Source organism: Cibotium barometz, chromosome 24 (assembly GCF_041138505.1).
Source record: "Cibotium barometz isolate CiBa-2024 chromosome 24, ASM4113850v1, whole genome shotgun sequence".
Lineage (NCBI taxonomy): Eukaryota > Viridiplantae > Streptophyta > Polypodiopsida > Cyatheales > Cibotiaceae > Cibotium > Cibotium barometz.
Window position 1 is genome coordinate 4,960,020 of NC_141069.1, and position 15,979 is coordinate 4,975,998.

The following is a 15,979-nucleotide window of genomic DNA, read 5'->3' on the forward strand; positions in this document are numbered from 1 at the left end:
TTATGTATTTTTAAAATTTAAAAATACATATTCACAAACTTTTAAAAATTAAAAATACATATTCACAAACTTTTAAAATTTTAAAAATACCACACACACACACACTATTCACAAACTTTTAATTAAAAAAATAAAATTTAAAAAATCATATTCTCTCTCTCTCTCTCTCTCTCTCTCTCTCTCTCTCTCTCTCTCTCTCTCTCTCTCTCTCTCTCTCTCTCTCTCGGCCACCAACATGCCCGCATGCAAGCGTGAGCTAGGCCAATCTCTCTGTGCTTGAGCTTCTCCCTTTCCCACACACACCCACACCCCCCACACACACACACGGCCCACGCTGGGCTTACCATGGAGGGGAGGCGACAAACAGATGACACCGAGGAGGGGAGGCGCTAAACACCAATCTCTCTCTCTCTCTCTCTCTCTCTCTCTCTCTCTCTCTCTCTCTCTCTCTCTCTCTCTCTCTCTCTCTCTCTCTCTCTCTCTCTCTCTCTCTCTCTCTCTCTCTCGGCCAACGCGGCTGCATGTAGAGGAGGGGAGCCGGCAAACAAACGTCATCGAGGAGGGGAGTCGACAAACATACGTCACTAAAAGGACGAGAGGTGCCAAACAACCAATCTCTCTCTCTCTCTTTCTCTCTCTCTCTCTCACACACACACACACCCACACACCCCCCCACACAGACAGACCTTATTTATGTTAACCATTTTCATTTTTTGCAGAAAACTCAGAGCTTACCATGGAAGGGAAGCGGACTGCAGAACGACACGTGCAGACGACACCGAGGAGAGGGGAGGCGCACTGTAGACGATACCGAGGAGGGGACGCACGCTACAACACACCAAGGCGGGTAACCTGCATCACAACCAGCAAGCACACTTCAGGTCACAACGTGACAAAGAACCAGCAACAACATGAGACGGGAGATGGGCTAACTCACCAGCCACACACAGCCAAACACACACGCAGACTCAAGTCTCACGAATTTTTGAATATCTACCCCCACTGCATTGAGCGTATGGCCGCCCATGAAACCTCTGTGTGGTCAGAGAGGTGGAGGCGTGCCAGAGGCATCGTGGAGTACCTGCAGGCATCGTGGAGGAGACATCGTGGAGAACCTGCAACCTGTGGAGGTGACAGGCAACTACATGCAATGCGGTGTACTATAGAGGTGGCTGCATTCCACGTTGCAAGGTAGCCTCAACAGGGCTTGCACCTAAAAAAGTCACCACGTGGCAAAAGCGATGCAAGCCCTGTAAAAGATAATATAGAAGAGTTGAAGAGGCCTCGTTACATCTATCACGTGGTAGTCAATAATATAATTATTGGGACCAAAATTCTTTTTTGCATTAATTAATTACTTGAAGAGAAGGGAACGTTAGGAGTTGAATAAACCTTAGCTTAAACCTTAGGTTGGGACCTTAGCGCATGAAGACCTTAGGCGAAATGTTCAAAAACAAATCAGGAAAATGACGTGTGGGCTTGATGGAGCTAGAGGGTTCTGGAAGATTTTGGGAAGCCTATATATAGGCATTCTAAGCATGGCTTTGAGGTTGGGCTATGGATCGAGAGAGAGAGAGAGAGAGAGAGAGAGAGAGAGAGAGAGAGAGAGAGAGAGAGAGAGAGAGAGAGAGAGAGAGAGAGAGAGAGAGAGAGAACGCTGGTTTTTTTTTCTATTGTTCGCGTATTGACGAACGCTAGGTCTTTTTTAAATGAGATGAACGCTGGTTTTTTTCCCTCTTCGTGTGACATGAGAGGCTAGGGAACGAGCGGAGAGAGATAGAGGCTGCAGATGGGGGGAGAGAGAAACTAAGGTTTACACCTTAGTAGTATTCATTAATTAGTGTCCCTTGAGGGGCACTAATTAATGAATATGGCACTAGTCCGAATATGTTTTTGAAGAAAGAATTAATTCCCTTTCAAGATGAGGGCAAGTACGTACTAGTTATTGAGGAAAGAATAAATTCCCTTTCAATAGGCACCCAACATCAAAAATTGGTATTTATTTATTTGTGGTTTTTTTTTGGGGGGGGATGGGGGTTATGGTTATTGTCTTCTTCTCCTCACTGGCTCGTGCATGGTTATGGGTTATGAGCTATTGTTTTCGCCGCATCATGCATGGTTGTGGGCTATGGCCTCCTCTCCTCCGACTAGTTCGACTTAGACAGGTAATTTGTGGCCTCATCTCTTTTCCAATACAGGAAACATTAATGATGATAATAGTTATGGAAACCAAAAAATTTTTGCTATGTCCAAGTGAAGTCACCCATGAAAGAAGGAAACAAGTTGGAAGTGACTCATTCACTCATCTCTCTACTCAATTTATTGTAAACAAGTTGGAAGCAACTCATTCCCCTTTCTACTCGATATCTAAGAATGGAATCTCAAGGTGCATTACATGTGGGATTCAAAACAAAATCTCTCTCTCTCTCTCTCTCTCTCTCTCTCTCTCTCTCTCTCTCTCTCTCTCTCTCTCTCTCTCTCCTTAGAGGATGGGGGAGGGGGAAATATATACTTCCATCGGACAAGCCTAGGATACGCTTAAAGACTCACCCCCACAATGAGCCTATTTTGAGATCAAGGATGGTGTCTCACCTTTAGGTAGGAGCTATATGACCCACTCTAATTAGCATGGCCTTGCCTATCCTAACTTTTGTAAGGCACTATTATGCAATCTTTAGTATGTGAAGCTTATTGTTTATAAGATATCATTGGAACATACAAAGGGGGCTTTAACTATTTTTTCACTTATGTTGATCACTCTTGGTTCTAAAGTTATACAAGGATTCCAAAGATAACTAATTTTGTAATAGCACTACAGAAATCTAATGGACTCATGAGATGATATGAAGACGAGAAAATCAAAGCCGAACACAACTTATATGATTCTTCTGGGATACCAAATTCGAGAACCATGTGGCAATAAGGAGACAAGGTCTCATTCAACAACATAGGCTAAAGTATATAAACTAAGGATATTTAGATCACCTCCAGTTATGGAAAATTACGTATACATAGATATGCATAAAGTGATTAACACAAAGCACCTCAGAAATACTAGATTGTAAGCACCTTTGGAACCCCCTTAATTTGTTTACATATAATGCTCTCACAGCCTCTCCAAAATACAAGATTGTAAGGCATCTTTGTAACCCCCTTAATTTGACACATAATGATCTCACACCCTCTCCAAAATGAGCATATACATGAAGTTCAACAAGGTGTGGAATCCATCATGTGACATTTACATTCTCACCTCACCTCATATGTCCATTTATGTTATGATACCTATAGGGGATACTATAATCTTCTCGTATGTTCAAGAAGGTGTGGAATCCATCATGTGATATTTACATTCTCACCTCACCTCATATATGTCCCTTGTGGATCCCATCATGTGACATTTACATTCTCAACTCATGGCATATGTCCATCTATGTTATGATACCTATAGGAGATACTATAATCTTCCTCTATTTTTTACAGACTCTATACCAATTTATTCTAATAGATCATTCTCACCTTCAAAAAACATATATAGATCTCTCTCTCTCTCTCTCTCTCTCTCTCTCTCTCTCTCTCTCTCTCTCTCTCTCTCTCTCTCTCTCTCTCTCTCTCTCTCTCTCTCTCTCTCTCTCTCTCTTAGTTGTTCCTTTGTCATGCATTTAATGATTTTATGATGAAGTTATTGTGCGTTGTTTCCTTTATAAGATGTCCTTTCTAAGATTATAGAATTCATTAACAACTCAATGCTAATAAGGAGCAAATTTAAGCCCTAGTAAATGAAAGCTCATATTTCCATATAAATGTTACAAAACGAAAAATCTTTTATGTGGGTGCTTTGGGGTCTTGTGACTTAAATGAATTCAATAAAGGGCTTGAATGTTAGCAAGGATTTGCATTTTCATAATTCATTATGTATGGAGCAACTTTCTAAGGGCCTTAATAGTTGCAAATTATGATGTCAAAATTGAGTGTCAAATTATGATGTTATCACTCATTGTGGCCTCATCAAGGGAAATCTCTTGGTTTCACAAACATACGAGAGAGAGAGAGAGAGAGAGAGAGAGAGAGAGAGAGAGAGAGAGAGAGAGAGAGAGAGAGAGAGAGAGAGAGATAATTAGTGAGGGAAAGCTAGTACATCACATGTGGCCATTTGTAAAGTAATTTTTGGTAATATATCTTGTATTATGAAAAGAGAGAGAGAGAGAGAGAGAGAGAGAGAGAGAGAGAGAGAGAGAGAGAGAGAGAGAGAGAGAGAGAGAGAGAGAAGCAGGACAACAAGGGGGAGGAAAGGTAAACCTTCTATAATATTCTTGTAATTATAACTTGTCATTGGTAAAGAAGTATGATTTTTGGATTGCTAAAGTAAGAAATAAAAGAATAATTCTACAAATGTAAGAAAGTTAGATTACTCCATAATTGAATTATCCAATGTGATATTAGACATTTTTACTATATTTACATGCAAGCTTACATGCTTCACAAGGGGTATGCACAATTTTGTTTTTCATAGGATAAGTTGACAAAAGCAATGAATGCCAAGGGTAAATAAGTCATCTTTAAGTAGAATATAAAAGTATAACACAACAAGATATTTCTACACAAACATTGAATGGTAAGGATGAATAAACAATCTACATGTTGTCTCACTTGATGTTGATTACAAAATGTGATGTGCTAAAAGTATTCAATTGTTCCATAAGCTCAACTTGGTATATCTCCCTTATGTGCTAGAAGCAATCAATTGTTCCACAAGCTCAAGTTGGTATGTCTCCCTTATGTGCTAAAAGCAATCAATTGTTTCACAAGCTCAAATTGGTATATCTCCCTTATGTATCTCCCTTATGTAGTGCACATGCTTTGCAGATATGTGATCTCGCACCATATGTGCACACATGCATGGTTTAGCACCCAAGTTGGAATCCCTATCAATATTTATTGTGTTATGTTCATGGTAAAATCGACACATGAAATTTCCATCTCCCTACCTAAAATCAATAGGTGCAATGTGGTTTACAATACTTCCATATCCTTACCTAAATTTGACGGGTGCGATTTGGTTTACAATACTTCGGTCTCCATACCTAAAAATCGACAAGTGCAATTTGGTTTACTACGAATCCCTACCAATATTTCCATCTCGTTACTTAAAATCAACAAGTGCAATTTTGTTTACAATTATTGACTCGTTCTACTTCCAAGAGTCCACATAAGAGATTGTGCCATATACTGTGATATGTCTTGCGAGAGAATTAGAGAGTCCATCATATGAGAGGCTACGTGGTGACTAGGCTCACCTTCCTTAGGATAGATTTAGAGAGTCTCTATGAGAGGTTACTAATGACTAGCCTTTCCTTATTTAAGATACTCAGTGAAAGGTGACAAGATTTGTCATTGTCATTCACTCATAATGTCAACATTCTATGTACCAAAAACTACCCAACTATGAGAGACAATCTTCAATAAATCTACATTTTATGTACTGAAAAATACATTGCTATAAAGGCCTCGGACTCATGCAAGGCCCTTGACACATTGCCAATGCACATTGGATAATCATTGACAACCTACAAAGCCAAATCATGAAAGATGGACAATGGCTCTCTTGTTTTTTTAGCAAGATGTTAACTATGAGAGACAATCTTCAATAAATCTACATTTTATGTACTAAAAATACATTGCTATAAAGACCTCGCACTCATGCAATGCCCTTCACACATTGCCAATGCACCTTGGATAATCATTGACAACCTACAAAGCCAAATCATGAAAGATGGACAATGGCTCTCTTGTTTTTTTAGCAAGATGTTAACTATTTTTGTGAACTACAAATGTATAAAGGTCATAAACTTGTGCTATGTATGGAGCACATCCATGCATGCTCACCCTTCCAAGAAGTAGACCTACACACTCCCGTTTGCTCTAATGTTGCATACTATGAGATCTGACTTTACTATGAGATCTGACTTTATTATGGTTGCCTTTCAAATGTGGGATTTGGTTTCCTTAGTAGGCAAAGTCACTACAAATACAAACTAGAGTCAGAATATTCATAGCTCTATGGATAACACAAGGAAGACAACCTCACTTTTAAGGATTTGATTCTCTTAGTAGGAAAAGTCATTGCAAATACAAACTAGAGTCAGAATATTCATAACTCTATGGATAACACAAGGAAGACAACAACCTCACTTTTAAGGATTTGGATTTCTAGAACTAAAGATTGGCTCATAAAATCACATATTGACGTATTGCTTGGAACTCCACCCTAGAGACTTATTTTTAAACACTCCATGGACTCGCAACATTGCACAACCCCAAGAATCATGGTACCTCAAGGCATAAATTTAGACACTGCTACTTTAATTCATCTAGACAGCACATCTCAAGGCATGAATTTAGACACAGCTACAAGAATTTATCTAGACAACACATCAAAGGACCATAGAAGCCAATTGTGGAGTGCCACATAAGGTCGAAAGTAAGAACATCGTCTACACAAACATGGTTAAAAAATACTGATCCACAAATCCTTAAAACATAATATGTTTTGCAAATTTTCCATCTATGTTGTCAAGTACACCCAAAGCACAAGACTTCAAGTTTCCCCAAGAAAACCTAGTAGGTTATGAGAGCCATAGTTCACATAAGGACATGCTTTGTGCAAACATTCCAACACACCAACGCAATGGCTTACACAATTGAAAAACACCTTACTAACTTTCCTTTGATTTGGAATGATTCAATTGCAAATTTCTACCTTGTGCGAAAATAGGCCCATCAGTATAGAGCACGAAGTTGACTTGTGACTAAGAGACAAATATCATCTGTATCCACTAATGATAGACATGACAAGGCATGGTAAATGAAATTAGTCAACTATCAAAAAGTTACCTATTTATCGGATGAAGTGGCTCATTTGATACACATTGGCCACTGTCATGGATTTGGAGAGGTGTGTCAATCAAGTTTTGATAAGCATCCCCCTTACATTGTACTCTTTGTCGTGTGTGCACCACATTCCATACCAACAAAAGACATTCCACCTCTTGACAAGTCCATCCCACCATGCATATTATTCCTCACTAATGGGGGGGATGAGTTCTCGAAGTAGTGATGAGAAAATTATTGCTAAGTTACCCTAATATATAAGCCTTTTTCAAATACTCTGTCAAATTATGAGAGCCACAACTCCCATATTGAGGACATGTTTTGTAGCACATCAATGGAATGTCTTGTACGAACTTGGAAACGTCACATATGAGGTTGTTGGCAAACCTACAAATAGCCATTCATTCATTATCCATTCGATGCAATCCCATAACCTACCCCATTGTTGGCAAAAGTTCTAAGATGACATCAAAGTCATAGGCTTTTGGAAGCTCTATTACTTGAGTACCCATAAAGACTCTACTAAGGTTTGGAATGGTTCTATTGTGGATCAATTGTAAGTTTCTACTTTGCATGGAAATAGGACCATCGCTCATGCTCATCGGTGTAGCATGAAGTTGACTTTTATTCATACCCTTAGTTGTGCGGCTAGATGAACAAGAGACAGGTATCGTATCATGTATGTAATAGACATGATGAGGCCTAGAATATAAAATTTGTATATCAAAAATTTTGCTTGTCTAATACAAAATATTTGCACCAAGTTTTGACAAGCATGCACCACATTACATACCAAAAAAAAACATTCCTAGATTGTGACTATCCCTCTTCAATGTGGCATCGCCCCTCCGTCCACAACGATCGCTAATCGCACGAGCTCCCACACGGCCATTCCACAATTGTGCCAAGGTGATAAAGAATGAACACCATTAATCTCGATTAGAAGAATGGATTCCCCTGATCGTGATGAGGAAATTAGTGCAAAGTTGGCCCTTGCATGACACTGATCATTTCCATGGATCAAAAAGCAAGTGCTAATGCAAATATGAATTGTAGAAGTCCCTGATACAAATGACCATTGACATAGAGACTTCCTTGGAATGTTTCAAGATAAGTACACTTCTACATTCGCGCTTTTGAGGGAGCTGCAGATGGGGCACCTGTCTACTTCGTCTTTGCAAGCGATGCAGAGGCAGAGATGCAAGCAGGGCAACAGGACGACGGAGGCCTCCTTGGCCCTGCACCGTCTGCAAGCCCTTATTAATGTAAGCTCATTATTGTTAGTGGAGTGGTTCAAGTGGGCAGACTTGATCATGGTCATCATAGCCCTAGAATGCTGTGCTGGTGGGTTGCCGTCGATATAGGCGGAGGCAGCGTCGTCTGCCTCGCTATCGCCACACCCTTCCAGTTTGCTCTGCTCCCTGCTCTGATGTTGCACCAGTACAGCCTGCTGGAGATTAGTTCTGAGAATGGCCACCATAGCCTCGTTGTTCTTGGCCTTGCTCTGCCACATCTGGCTCTCCATGCTTAACTGCCTCACTGTATCTTCCAATTCTAAAGTCCTTCTGCTTACCCTCTCCAGCTCCACCTCCTTCTCTCGCAGCCTCTTGGAAAGATCCCCCTCTATTGTTGCCAGGAGCGCTTTCGAGTGCCTTTGTGTCCTCTCCTCCAGAGCTTGCCTCAATTGCTCGGCCTGTGCCACCCACCATTATCAATTAATGCAATCGACTTGTCACTAAACCAATATAACTACCTTAAATGCAGTGGGAATCCTCGCTAATGGTTGGGTATCCTTCGTCAACAAGAGATGGTTGGCATAAGATCAATTTCTCACCTGAGCCCTGAGTAGCTGATTGAGTTCCTCTTGGTGTTGCGAGAGATGAGCAGAGAGCTCGTCTCTGAGGGTGATGCCTACGACGGGAGTAGATTCAGGCCTCGAGCTAGTGACGGTCGAGCGTTCGTCGTCAAAGGCCAAACGCAGGCCCGTGGAAACATTAGCGCCGACTTGAGGCACAGCGATAGAAGAACTTCCCAGCGTCTGATTAAGGTCTACGCCTAATTGGAGATGGTTCTGTCGTTGTTGCTGCATATGCGGAGAGCGGCGATCGACGGATTCCTTACGCCTCTTTCTAGCTCCTCCCGTTAATGCAGTACTGCCCACAGCCACAGGCGGCGCCTGCTGTTGTGGCGGCGGTTGATAAAGGGCAAAATTTGGAAGCACCAATCCTGGGACTGGCAATGTTGATGCTGCTGCAAATAATTGAAGAAACAGAAGAAGAATAAAAACCAGAGGCACCCCCCTGTCTATCAAATATAAAACAATCACAGGGAAAGAAAAAAAAAAGGGCAGGGTGCTCACCATGTTGAAACAACCTCTGCATGCCTTCCACTGCTGCAGGCCCTCCCATTAAAACCTGCTGCTGCTGCTGCTGCTGCTGCTGCTGCTGCTGCTGCTGCTGCTGGCATTCACCCACTAAGGCCCCATGATAGGGGATTGGAGCAAGCAGCGTTCTTGGATCGATGGTAGATAGATCTAGGCCAGACAGTTGCGTTGCCCTGCAAGACCCAAGAGCATGAGCTCAAATCATCTTCGTGTTGATTGCATGATTTTACCTTATTGAGCGAGAACCCCATGTAACCAGCATAATTATTATTCATTTGAATGAAAGATAAGTAGAATCTTTCAATCTTTTCTTTGCAGGCCGAAGAGCTTAGCAGAAGCTAACCTGTTCCTAGGCTCGCCAGGCGATGGGTGTTGGGCTTGAACTGCCATGAAGCGTTAGAAGCTTGGCAGCGAAAAGATATATACTGTTCGGGAGATTGGCAGGGAAGGAGGAGGAGTGGCAAGAGGGGAGGAGGAAGCTGCTATACGTGCTGGGAATTAGGACGAACAATGCGTAGAAAGGCAGACAGATATAAACAAGGAGGAGACCTCTGAAGCGGAGGAAGGTTGGGTGTTGTGACGGGCGGGAGAGGGAGCTTGTTGTGACGGGGAAGGAAATCTTAGGATAATATGTATTATGGACAGTAAAAGAGAAGACTCCGGGAAGAAGTCGAAGGCAACCCTCCAGAAAAATATATTATATATATATTAGACATTGCATAAGCCGTTTGCCTGCGTGGCATCAGTTCACCTTGCGGGGAGAGGTCCCCACCATCACCATGCCGGTCCCACTTCCTTGGTCTGCTTTGTGTGTTTGTATTCTGCTCTCTCGAGTGAGGCCCCCCCCCCCTTCAGTACGTTGGACGGGCGGTCCCCAAAAGACTAGGTGGTGTGGTTCTAGAGACGAGAGACTTTCTGTATCCGCCTCTCCCATGCGCACCCTCGATGTTCGCCTTCGCCGCAGCAGCAGCCGTGGCGGTTTCAACTCACAACTTCTTAGAGCCTGCTCACGCGAGAATGAAAATGCTCCATTTCCCTATGTGTTCACACGGTTTACTAATATATGTGAGTGGTGTACGCTCAAAGGTAGTTTTTGATTTTTAAGTACATTTTTCATAGCTCTCATAGAACCCAAGAATATGCGGTTTTGTAGGAAGAAGCCAAGTTTGATTGCCTATTCAACCACCCCCATCGAGGGGGCATTGCACTCCAAATTGTCATATCTAAGAGCGAGTCCTTACAAGTTGGTTTGCATGATCATGCTTGCCACTTGAAGAGAAAGAAAGCTATGGAGCACAATATGGGAGGGTTGATCATGGGGGCATCACCAAATGGTCTAGAAGCCTTTCCCAAAGAAAATCCCCCCTCTTTTGTAGGGTAATTGTTTCAAAGCATGCTCCCAAGATCAAAAGTGGGTTAAGGGCCTTCTCCATTTAATAGCTCTTGTACTGTGCTAATTTCAAAGTAAGCTCTTACGATTTGAGCATTTTGTCTTAAGCATTGGGCGGCTTACACAAGTGCTACACAACTCATTATCGGAACCACAACCACCTCTTCCAAGAAGGTTGCATCTTATAAGAACCACATCTTATGGAACTTGCAACACGGAAGCATGGAAACAAGTGCATAATAAGCCAAAGGTGAGCAAGATTGGCATGCCTCTACACTTAGAACTAAAAGGCACAAAGTTAGAAGCTCCCAAAAAGAACCACCGCATTTTCACATTACTACTTACTTGCGGATAGTTAGCCCATGTACTCATAAATACCATACATGATGTTTATATGTTGAAAATAGAATTGTACATTGCCTTGTAAGCATCTCTCATAATCGTCCTCTTGTTTTGCAATGGTAGAGCCATATGGTATTTTAACCACACGAAGTGCAATACAACAATTTCGATCATCCAAGCCTTACATACCATCAAACAATGTGCCAATGCTTAGACACCTTTGATCAAGTCATACACCTTTATGTGTGCCATGAAGGTCAAGGATGCTCTATATTTGCAATTATTTTTGTACTCTTTTTTCTTACCCATCAAATGTAGGGTGATTAGCTGAGGTTATGGTCATAAGGACGGGTTGGAAAAAATGCAAGAAGGGTTCATACATTGGAGGGTTCAAACACTTTAGATATAGACTACTTGATTAACGTGACTTGTGTGTTACTTCAACTTAAAAGTGGGACAAGTGAGCCCAACTCCATCATTTGACTTATAGCCAATGATGAATATAATCTTTACATCACACCTACTATACGTTGCTTTTTTTAAAGTGACCTTAGGGCTAAGTTGACATGAAAAGCCAAGGATTCTCATTTTGGCCTCTCCTCTTAAAAAGTTTGGTTTATCTTATGCAATGGGGTTTTTTCCTCATGCATTGTTTGTGACACCAAATCATACTTCAATTGGATCTTCACTGCTACACCTTTCAAGCCCAACATCGAAAAAACTTCTCTCTACTTCATAATTTTCCTCCCTTCCATCCTATAGATGCCCACTTTCTAAGACAATCTTGTGTAATTAAATCAAAATAGCATCATACAAAACTCCTTCATTTTCAGCTTTTGCAATAATTTCATCATGTAACATTTCTTCTAAAGGCACAAGCATGCTCCTAGCAATCTCCAAGTACACAAATTTATAGAGGTATCATGCATGGCCCATCATGATTAGTGAGTGTGTGAGTCACTTTTTGGTAAGTGGATTCCAAAGGTTTGAGAAGGCCTAAAATTCAAAGGATGTCCAAGATGGTAGTCTAATGGAAGGCACCTTCATATTCTTTTGTCATCTTTCTATTCACCCCTATTGCTCTTTAGTGACTTTTTCTGGCAAGGGAAGTTAAACCACATGGAAGGATGCTCATACACAATCAAACATCCACTTCCGTGAGTAACCAAATATGCAAGAGTCATCCAACTCGCTCTTTACCCATGTGAGACTGATTGAAGTGAGTGATGTTGAGGTCATTGTGGTGCATTTGTTTATTGCATAGAACGCTTCAATCATACATAGCATTGCCAACTTTAAAAGAAGGGTAGGTAAACAAGCATGGAAGGTTATCACATGCATACAGTTGCTAATCTTGAAGGGTGGTAGGTGACAACAATGCACATGCATTGAGAGTGAAAGTTGAGGAAACCAATAACAAAGATTTAAGTTTGAGACGTGTGTTTCTTTACATTGACCATCATAGCTAAATAGAGGATCAACTATCATGCACACATACTAGATCTTTGCATTCACTCAGCACTCCACTAGTGTATCTAATCCAAGAAAAACCTTGACTATACCATTTTGCTTGAAAATCACTAAGGTTGTTTCCTTGAAACATTCACAAAAAAGTAACTCTAGTTATAATTCCTTACAACCATGGTGGTAAAGAGTCCACCAAACTCAACTTTAGCACCACCATATACATTTATTATTGTATGATTCTAGTCCACAACAATAGATGCAAGAAGTTCCTCTCTCAATTTTCCGGTATATATCTCTCTCTCTCTCTCTCTCTCTCTCTCTCTCTCTCTCTCTCTCTCTCTCTCTCTCTCTCTCTCTCTCACACACACACACACACACACACACACACACACACACACACACATACACACATGCATGCATAAACACACTCACAATCATGCATAAAATATTGGCAAAAAAGAAATTGTTTTAAAATGAATGCTCTTTTAAACGAATGTTTTTAAAATGAATGCTCTTTTAAACGAATGTTCTTTTGTTTTTATATTGCTTTTATGGTTGCTATAAATGTAGTCTCACAAAGGGGTAAATTTGATAATTTGAGTAAAGTTGAAGTAGAGTTGTATGCTTTTCTTCTTGTAAATAACTTTGACATAGTAAAATTGCTTCTCAAGCTAAGTACCCCTTGAACATAACCCATCACCAATAGGTAAGGACTTAGGATGCCTCAAAGGTGACAAATGAAATACAAGGTTGATAGCTCTAATCAAATAAGAGAACAAATTAAGGCACTTGGAGTGTACCTCAATCATGGCCATGAACACTTGCACCTATGAGAGGTGGTTTTACATTAAGTAGAAATGTAATTTTTATACCATTTATTAAATATAATACCTTCAATATTCATCAACTAAAAGTGCATCTAGCATACTAAAGATAAATTAGGAGCTCCTTTTCAAGTTTCACATGATTGTACTACATATTAGTTACCTTTATTTCTCTATAATGTTCAATACTTTTTAGTTCTTTTTATGTAATAGGCACCACCATTGCAAAGTTTACATCCCGTGGGCTACTTTGTCCATTCGCATCCTTTCATATCACCTTTTTTTTCTTATAAAGCTCAATTCTTGTGCTATCACTACTTATTCTATATAGTATATGAGAGAGAGAGAGAGAGAGAGAGAGAGAGAGAGAGAGAGAGAGAGAGAGAGGATTAGCAAAATCTTTTTTCTTTTAAAAGGTTAAAAAAATTTTCATTTAAAGCTCTCTTTACCATGACTTATATTATATGCATGGACAGAAGAGAGAGAGAGAGAGAGAGAGAGAGAGAGTGAGAGAGAGAGAGAGAGAGAGAGAGAGAGAGAGAGAGAGAGAGAGAGAGAGAGAGAGAGAAGGTGACAATATCTTCACTTGAAGATGATGATGTTTAATTTACTATTTTTATTACTTGATCAACTCCTTTTAGTTGTCCGAAAGATTCTTGAAATGCATGCTTGCTTTATGGACCATGAGAATAAATGTGCAAGACAAGGTTATGTTTATGCAATGACTAAGATTTTATGAGGCTTTGTACACAAGAGTTTGAAATGCATTCATTCAAATTTTGATAAAATGGTTTATTGTCTTGTCTCGTTGTCTTTTTTTAACTCCAAGAGCACCACAATAGAGAAGACATTGTATGCTTAATGACATTAACAACATGGAGATTTATGCTCTTGTAGTGGAGATTGATTTCTTAAAGGTTTTGAAATTAGCTTTTTATTAAATGCATAATTGGTCATAAAGAGTGCTACATGAGGGTCTTCTCATGGGATCGTTGGGTGTGGGAAAATCAAGTGAAGTTTTCTTTTAATTTTGTTGACAAACTTCACGCCATGAAATTATGATCACATTCTAACACGAGAAGTAAAATAAGATGCCACTAGTTCTCTTCGCTTGGATGGGTTATAACATTGATACATATTTTTTCTTGTTTATATGGATTTGTTATAGATGGGGACACATGCGCCTTGCTATTGGATGAATTGGTGGCCTTTGCAAAACTTGTCCCTCTGTGATCCCTAGTACTCCTCTTATTGGTAAGGTTGAAACTTTGGTATGGAAGATTTGAAATTCAAATTGTTTAGTGAGATGGGAGAATGAATGTAAAAATGCCTTAGTTAACAACACTTAAGGTGCTGTTTAATTTAAGCATGGAATTAGCATCTATGTTGCTAGGCATTTGCACTTTAGTTGTTCTTTTATCATGCCACTGTTGATTCATACTTAGGGTCTTCACACCTTTGTGAAGTGGAAAATACTATAGCACACTTGATTCAAGGTGATTGCTTGATTACCTTGAAATGAAGGGGAGGCTCCACCAAGTGGAGCCTAGTCATTAGCTTATGGGTATCCATGACTTGCCAATTTGGTTATTAGGGGACCTTGGCTCATAATCACATTTCTGGAAGGAGGTATAACTAGATTGCAGAATGGGTGCCTTCCTTGGAAGTAGTACACATGTGTAAGTGTTTTTTTTTGGGAATTAATATTTGTATATATACCATTAAGAAAAGGAAATCTTACTCAAAGCAACAACCTCAAAATAAAGAGACAAAGCAAGCCAACTAATTCTTTGAGTTCAGTAAGTCACCAATGAAGTCCCACTTTCATCTTCCCAAATAAAAGAGAACTTTTCCTATCTAATATGATAGCCTAAATCTATACAAGACTTCAGCATTTAGTTTAGTCTTCCTAAAAAGAAAAATGTGTAGACAGGTTGTTTTCTTAAGCCATCTTTGCGTCTAACTAGCAGAGTCATAGGTTGGTAGCTTTGAAGCTTTAGACCTGGGTACTTGAAAAAAAAAGCATCTTGGAGGTTAGACCTGGGTACTTGAAAAAAAAGCATCTTGGAGGTTAGACCTCCTCTATATGTGTCAGCACCTTCTAAAACATTTATCAAGACTTTCCCAATTTGGATAACAGTTCACATATTTCATAGTTATGTAAGCAAATAACCTTTACAAAAGCATAGCAGGTGATTTTGTAGATTGCTTTGACCTGTCACACAGTCCAAGTCTTGAGCAACATCAGAGTTAAAGATCCTACCATTCTTGGATGTCCAAATTTCCCACAGACAAGTAAATCTAATTAGAGTAGTTATCAAAGCTAGGTCTCCTCCCTTGGTCTCTTCCTTACCAATAAGCCACTTAGACTAGGTTAGTCTAGTGCCAAGAGCTTGGCCAACCTATCTATTCGTTGCTTCCCAAAAGGGTTTCAAAGCAGGGTAGGCCCAAAAAGCATGCCATCCATCCTCTAGGGTAGTAAGGAACCTAGGGCATTTCCAAGAAGTGAACCCCCTTTTTATGAGTTTGAATCCTAGAGGTAGAGCTCCCATTAACACTTTCCATATGAAAAGCCAAACTTTTTTTGGTATTTTGAGCTGCCCACAACAGTTTCAATCTCTTTGGCCAAGTAGAGAGGCCCCATTTTACTCTCCAAATTTGATTGCAGTAGACCACATTTCT

General features: G+C 40.2%; 1 protein-coding gene across 4 annotated transcripts; it reads right to left on the bottom strand.

The window, feature by feature from the left end:
- Positions 1-7,922: 7,922 nt before the first annotated feature.
- LOC147624825 (putative BOI-related E3 ubiquitin-protein ligase 3) lies at positions 7,923-9,850 on the bottom strand. Of its 4 annotated transcripts, none has more exons than XM_086818052.1 (5): positions 9,618-9,806; positions 9,336-9,447; positions 9,251-9,305; positions 8,726-9,138; positions 7,923-8,584 (listed from the first exon to the last, which is right to left on the bottom strand). In XM_086818052.1, the coding sequence occupies exons 1-5, from the start codon at positions 9,662-9,664 to the stop codon at positions 7,997-7,999; spliced, it is 1,215 nt and encodes a 404-aa protein (XP_086674178.1). In that variant the 5' UTR covers positions 9,665-9,806; the 3' UTR covers positions 7,923-7,996. The 4 variants fall into 4 exon arrangements, with proteins under 4 accessions (XP_086674178.1, XP_086674177.1, XP_086674176.1 ...); XM_086818051.1 differs by having other exon boundaries at positions 8,726-9,141; XM_086818050.1 differs by having other exon boundaries at positions 9,251-9,447; positions 9,618-9,850.
- Positions 9,851-15,979: the final 6,129 nt, after the last annotated feature.

What these genes read in the sequence shown, in the direction of transcription:
- LOC147624825 (XM_086818049.1), bottom strand. Translation starts at nt 9,664, where the DNA reads ATGGCAGTTCAAGCCCAACACCCATCGCCTGGCGAGCCTAGGAACAG. An exon ending in CCTGGCGAGCCTAGGAACAG is followed by an intron (nt 9,448 to 9,617) that starts GTTAGCTTCTGC and finishes TGGGTCTTGCAG; the next exon opens with GGCAACGCAACTGTCTGGCC. An exon ending in ATCAGCTACTCAGGGCTCAG is followed by an intron (nt 8,585 to 8,725) that starts GTGAGAAATTGA and finishes TGGGTGGCACAG; the next exon opens with GCCGAGCAATTGAGGCAAGC.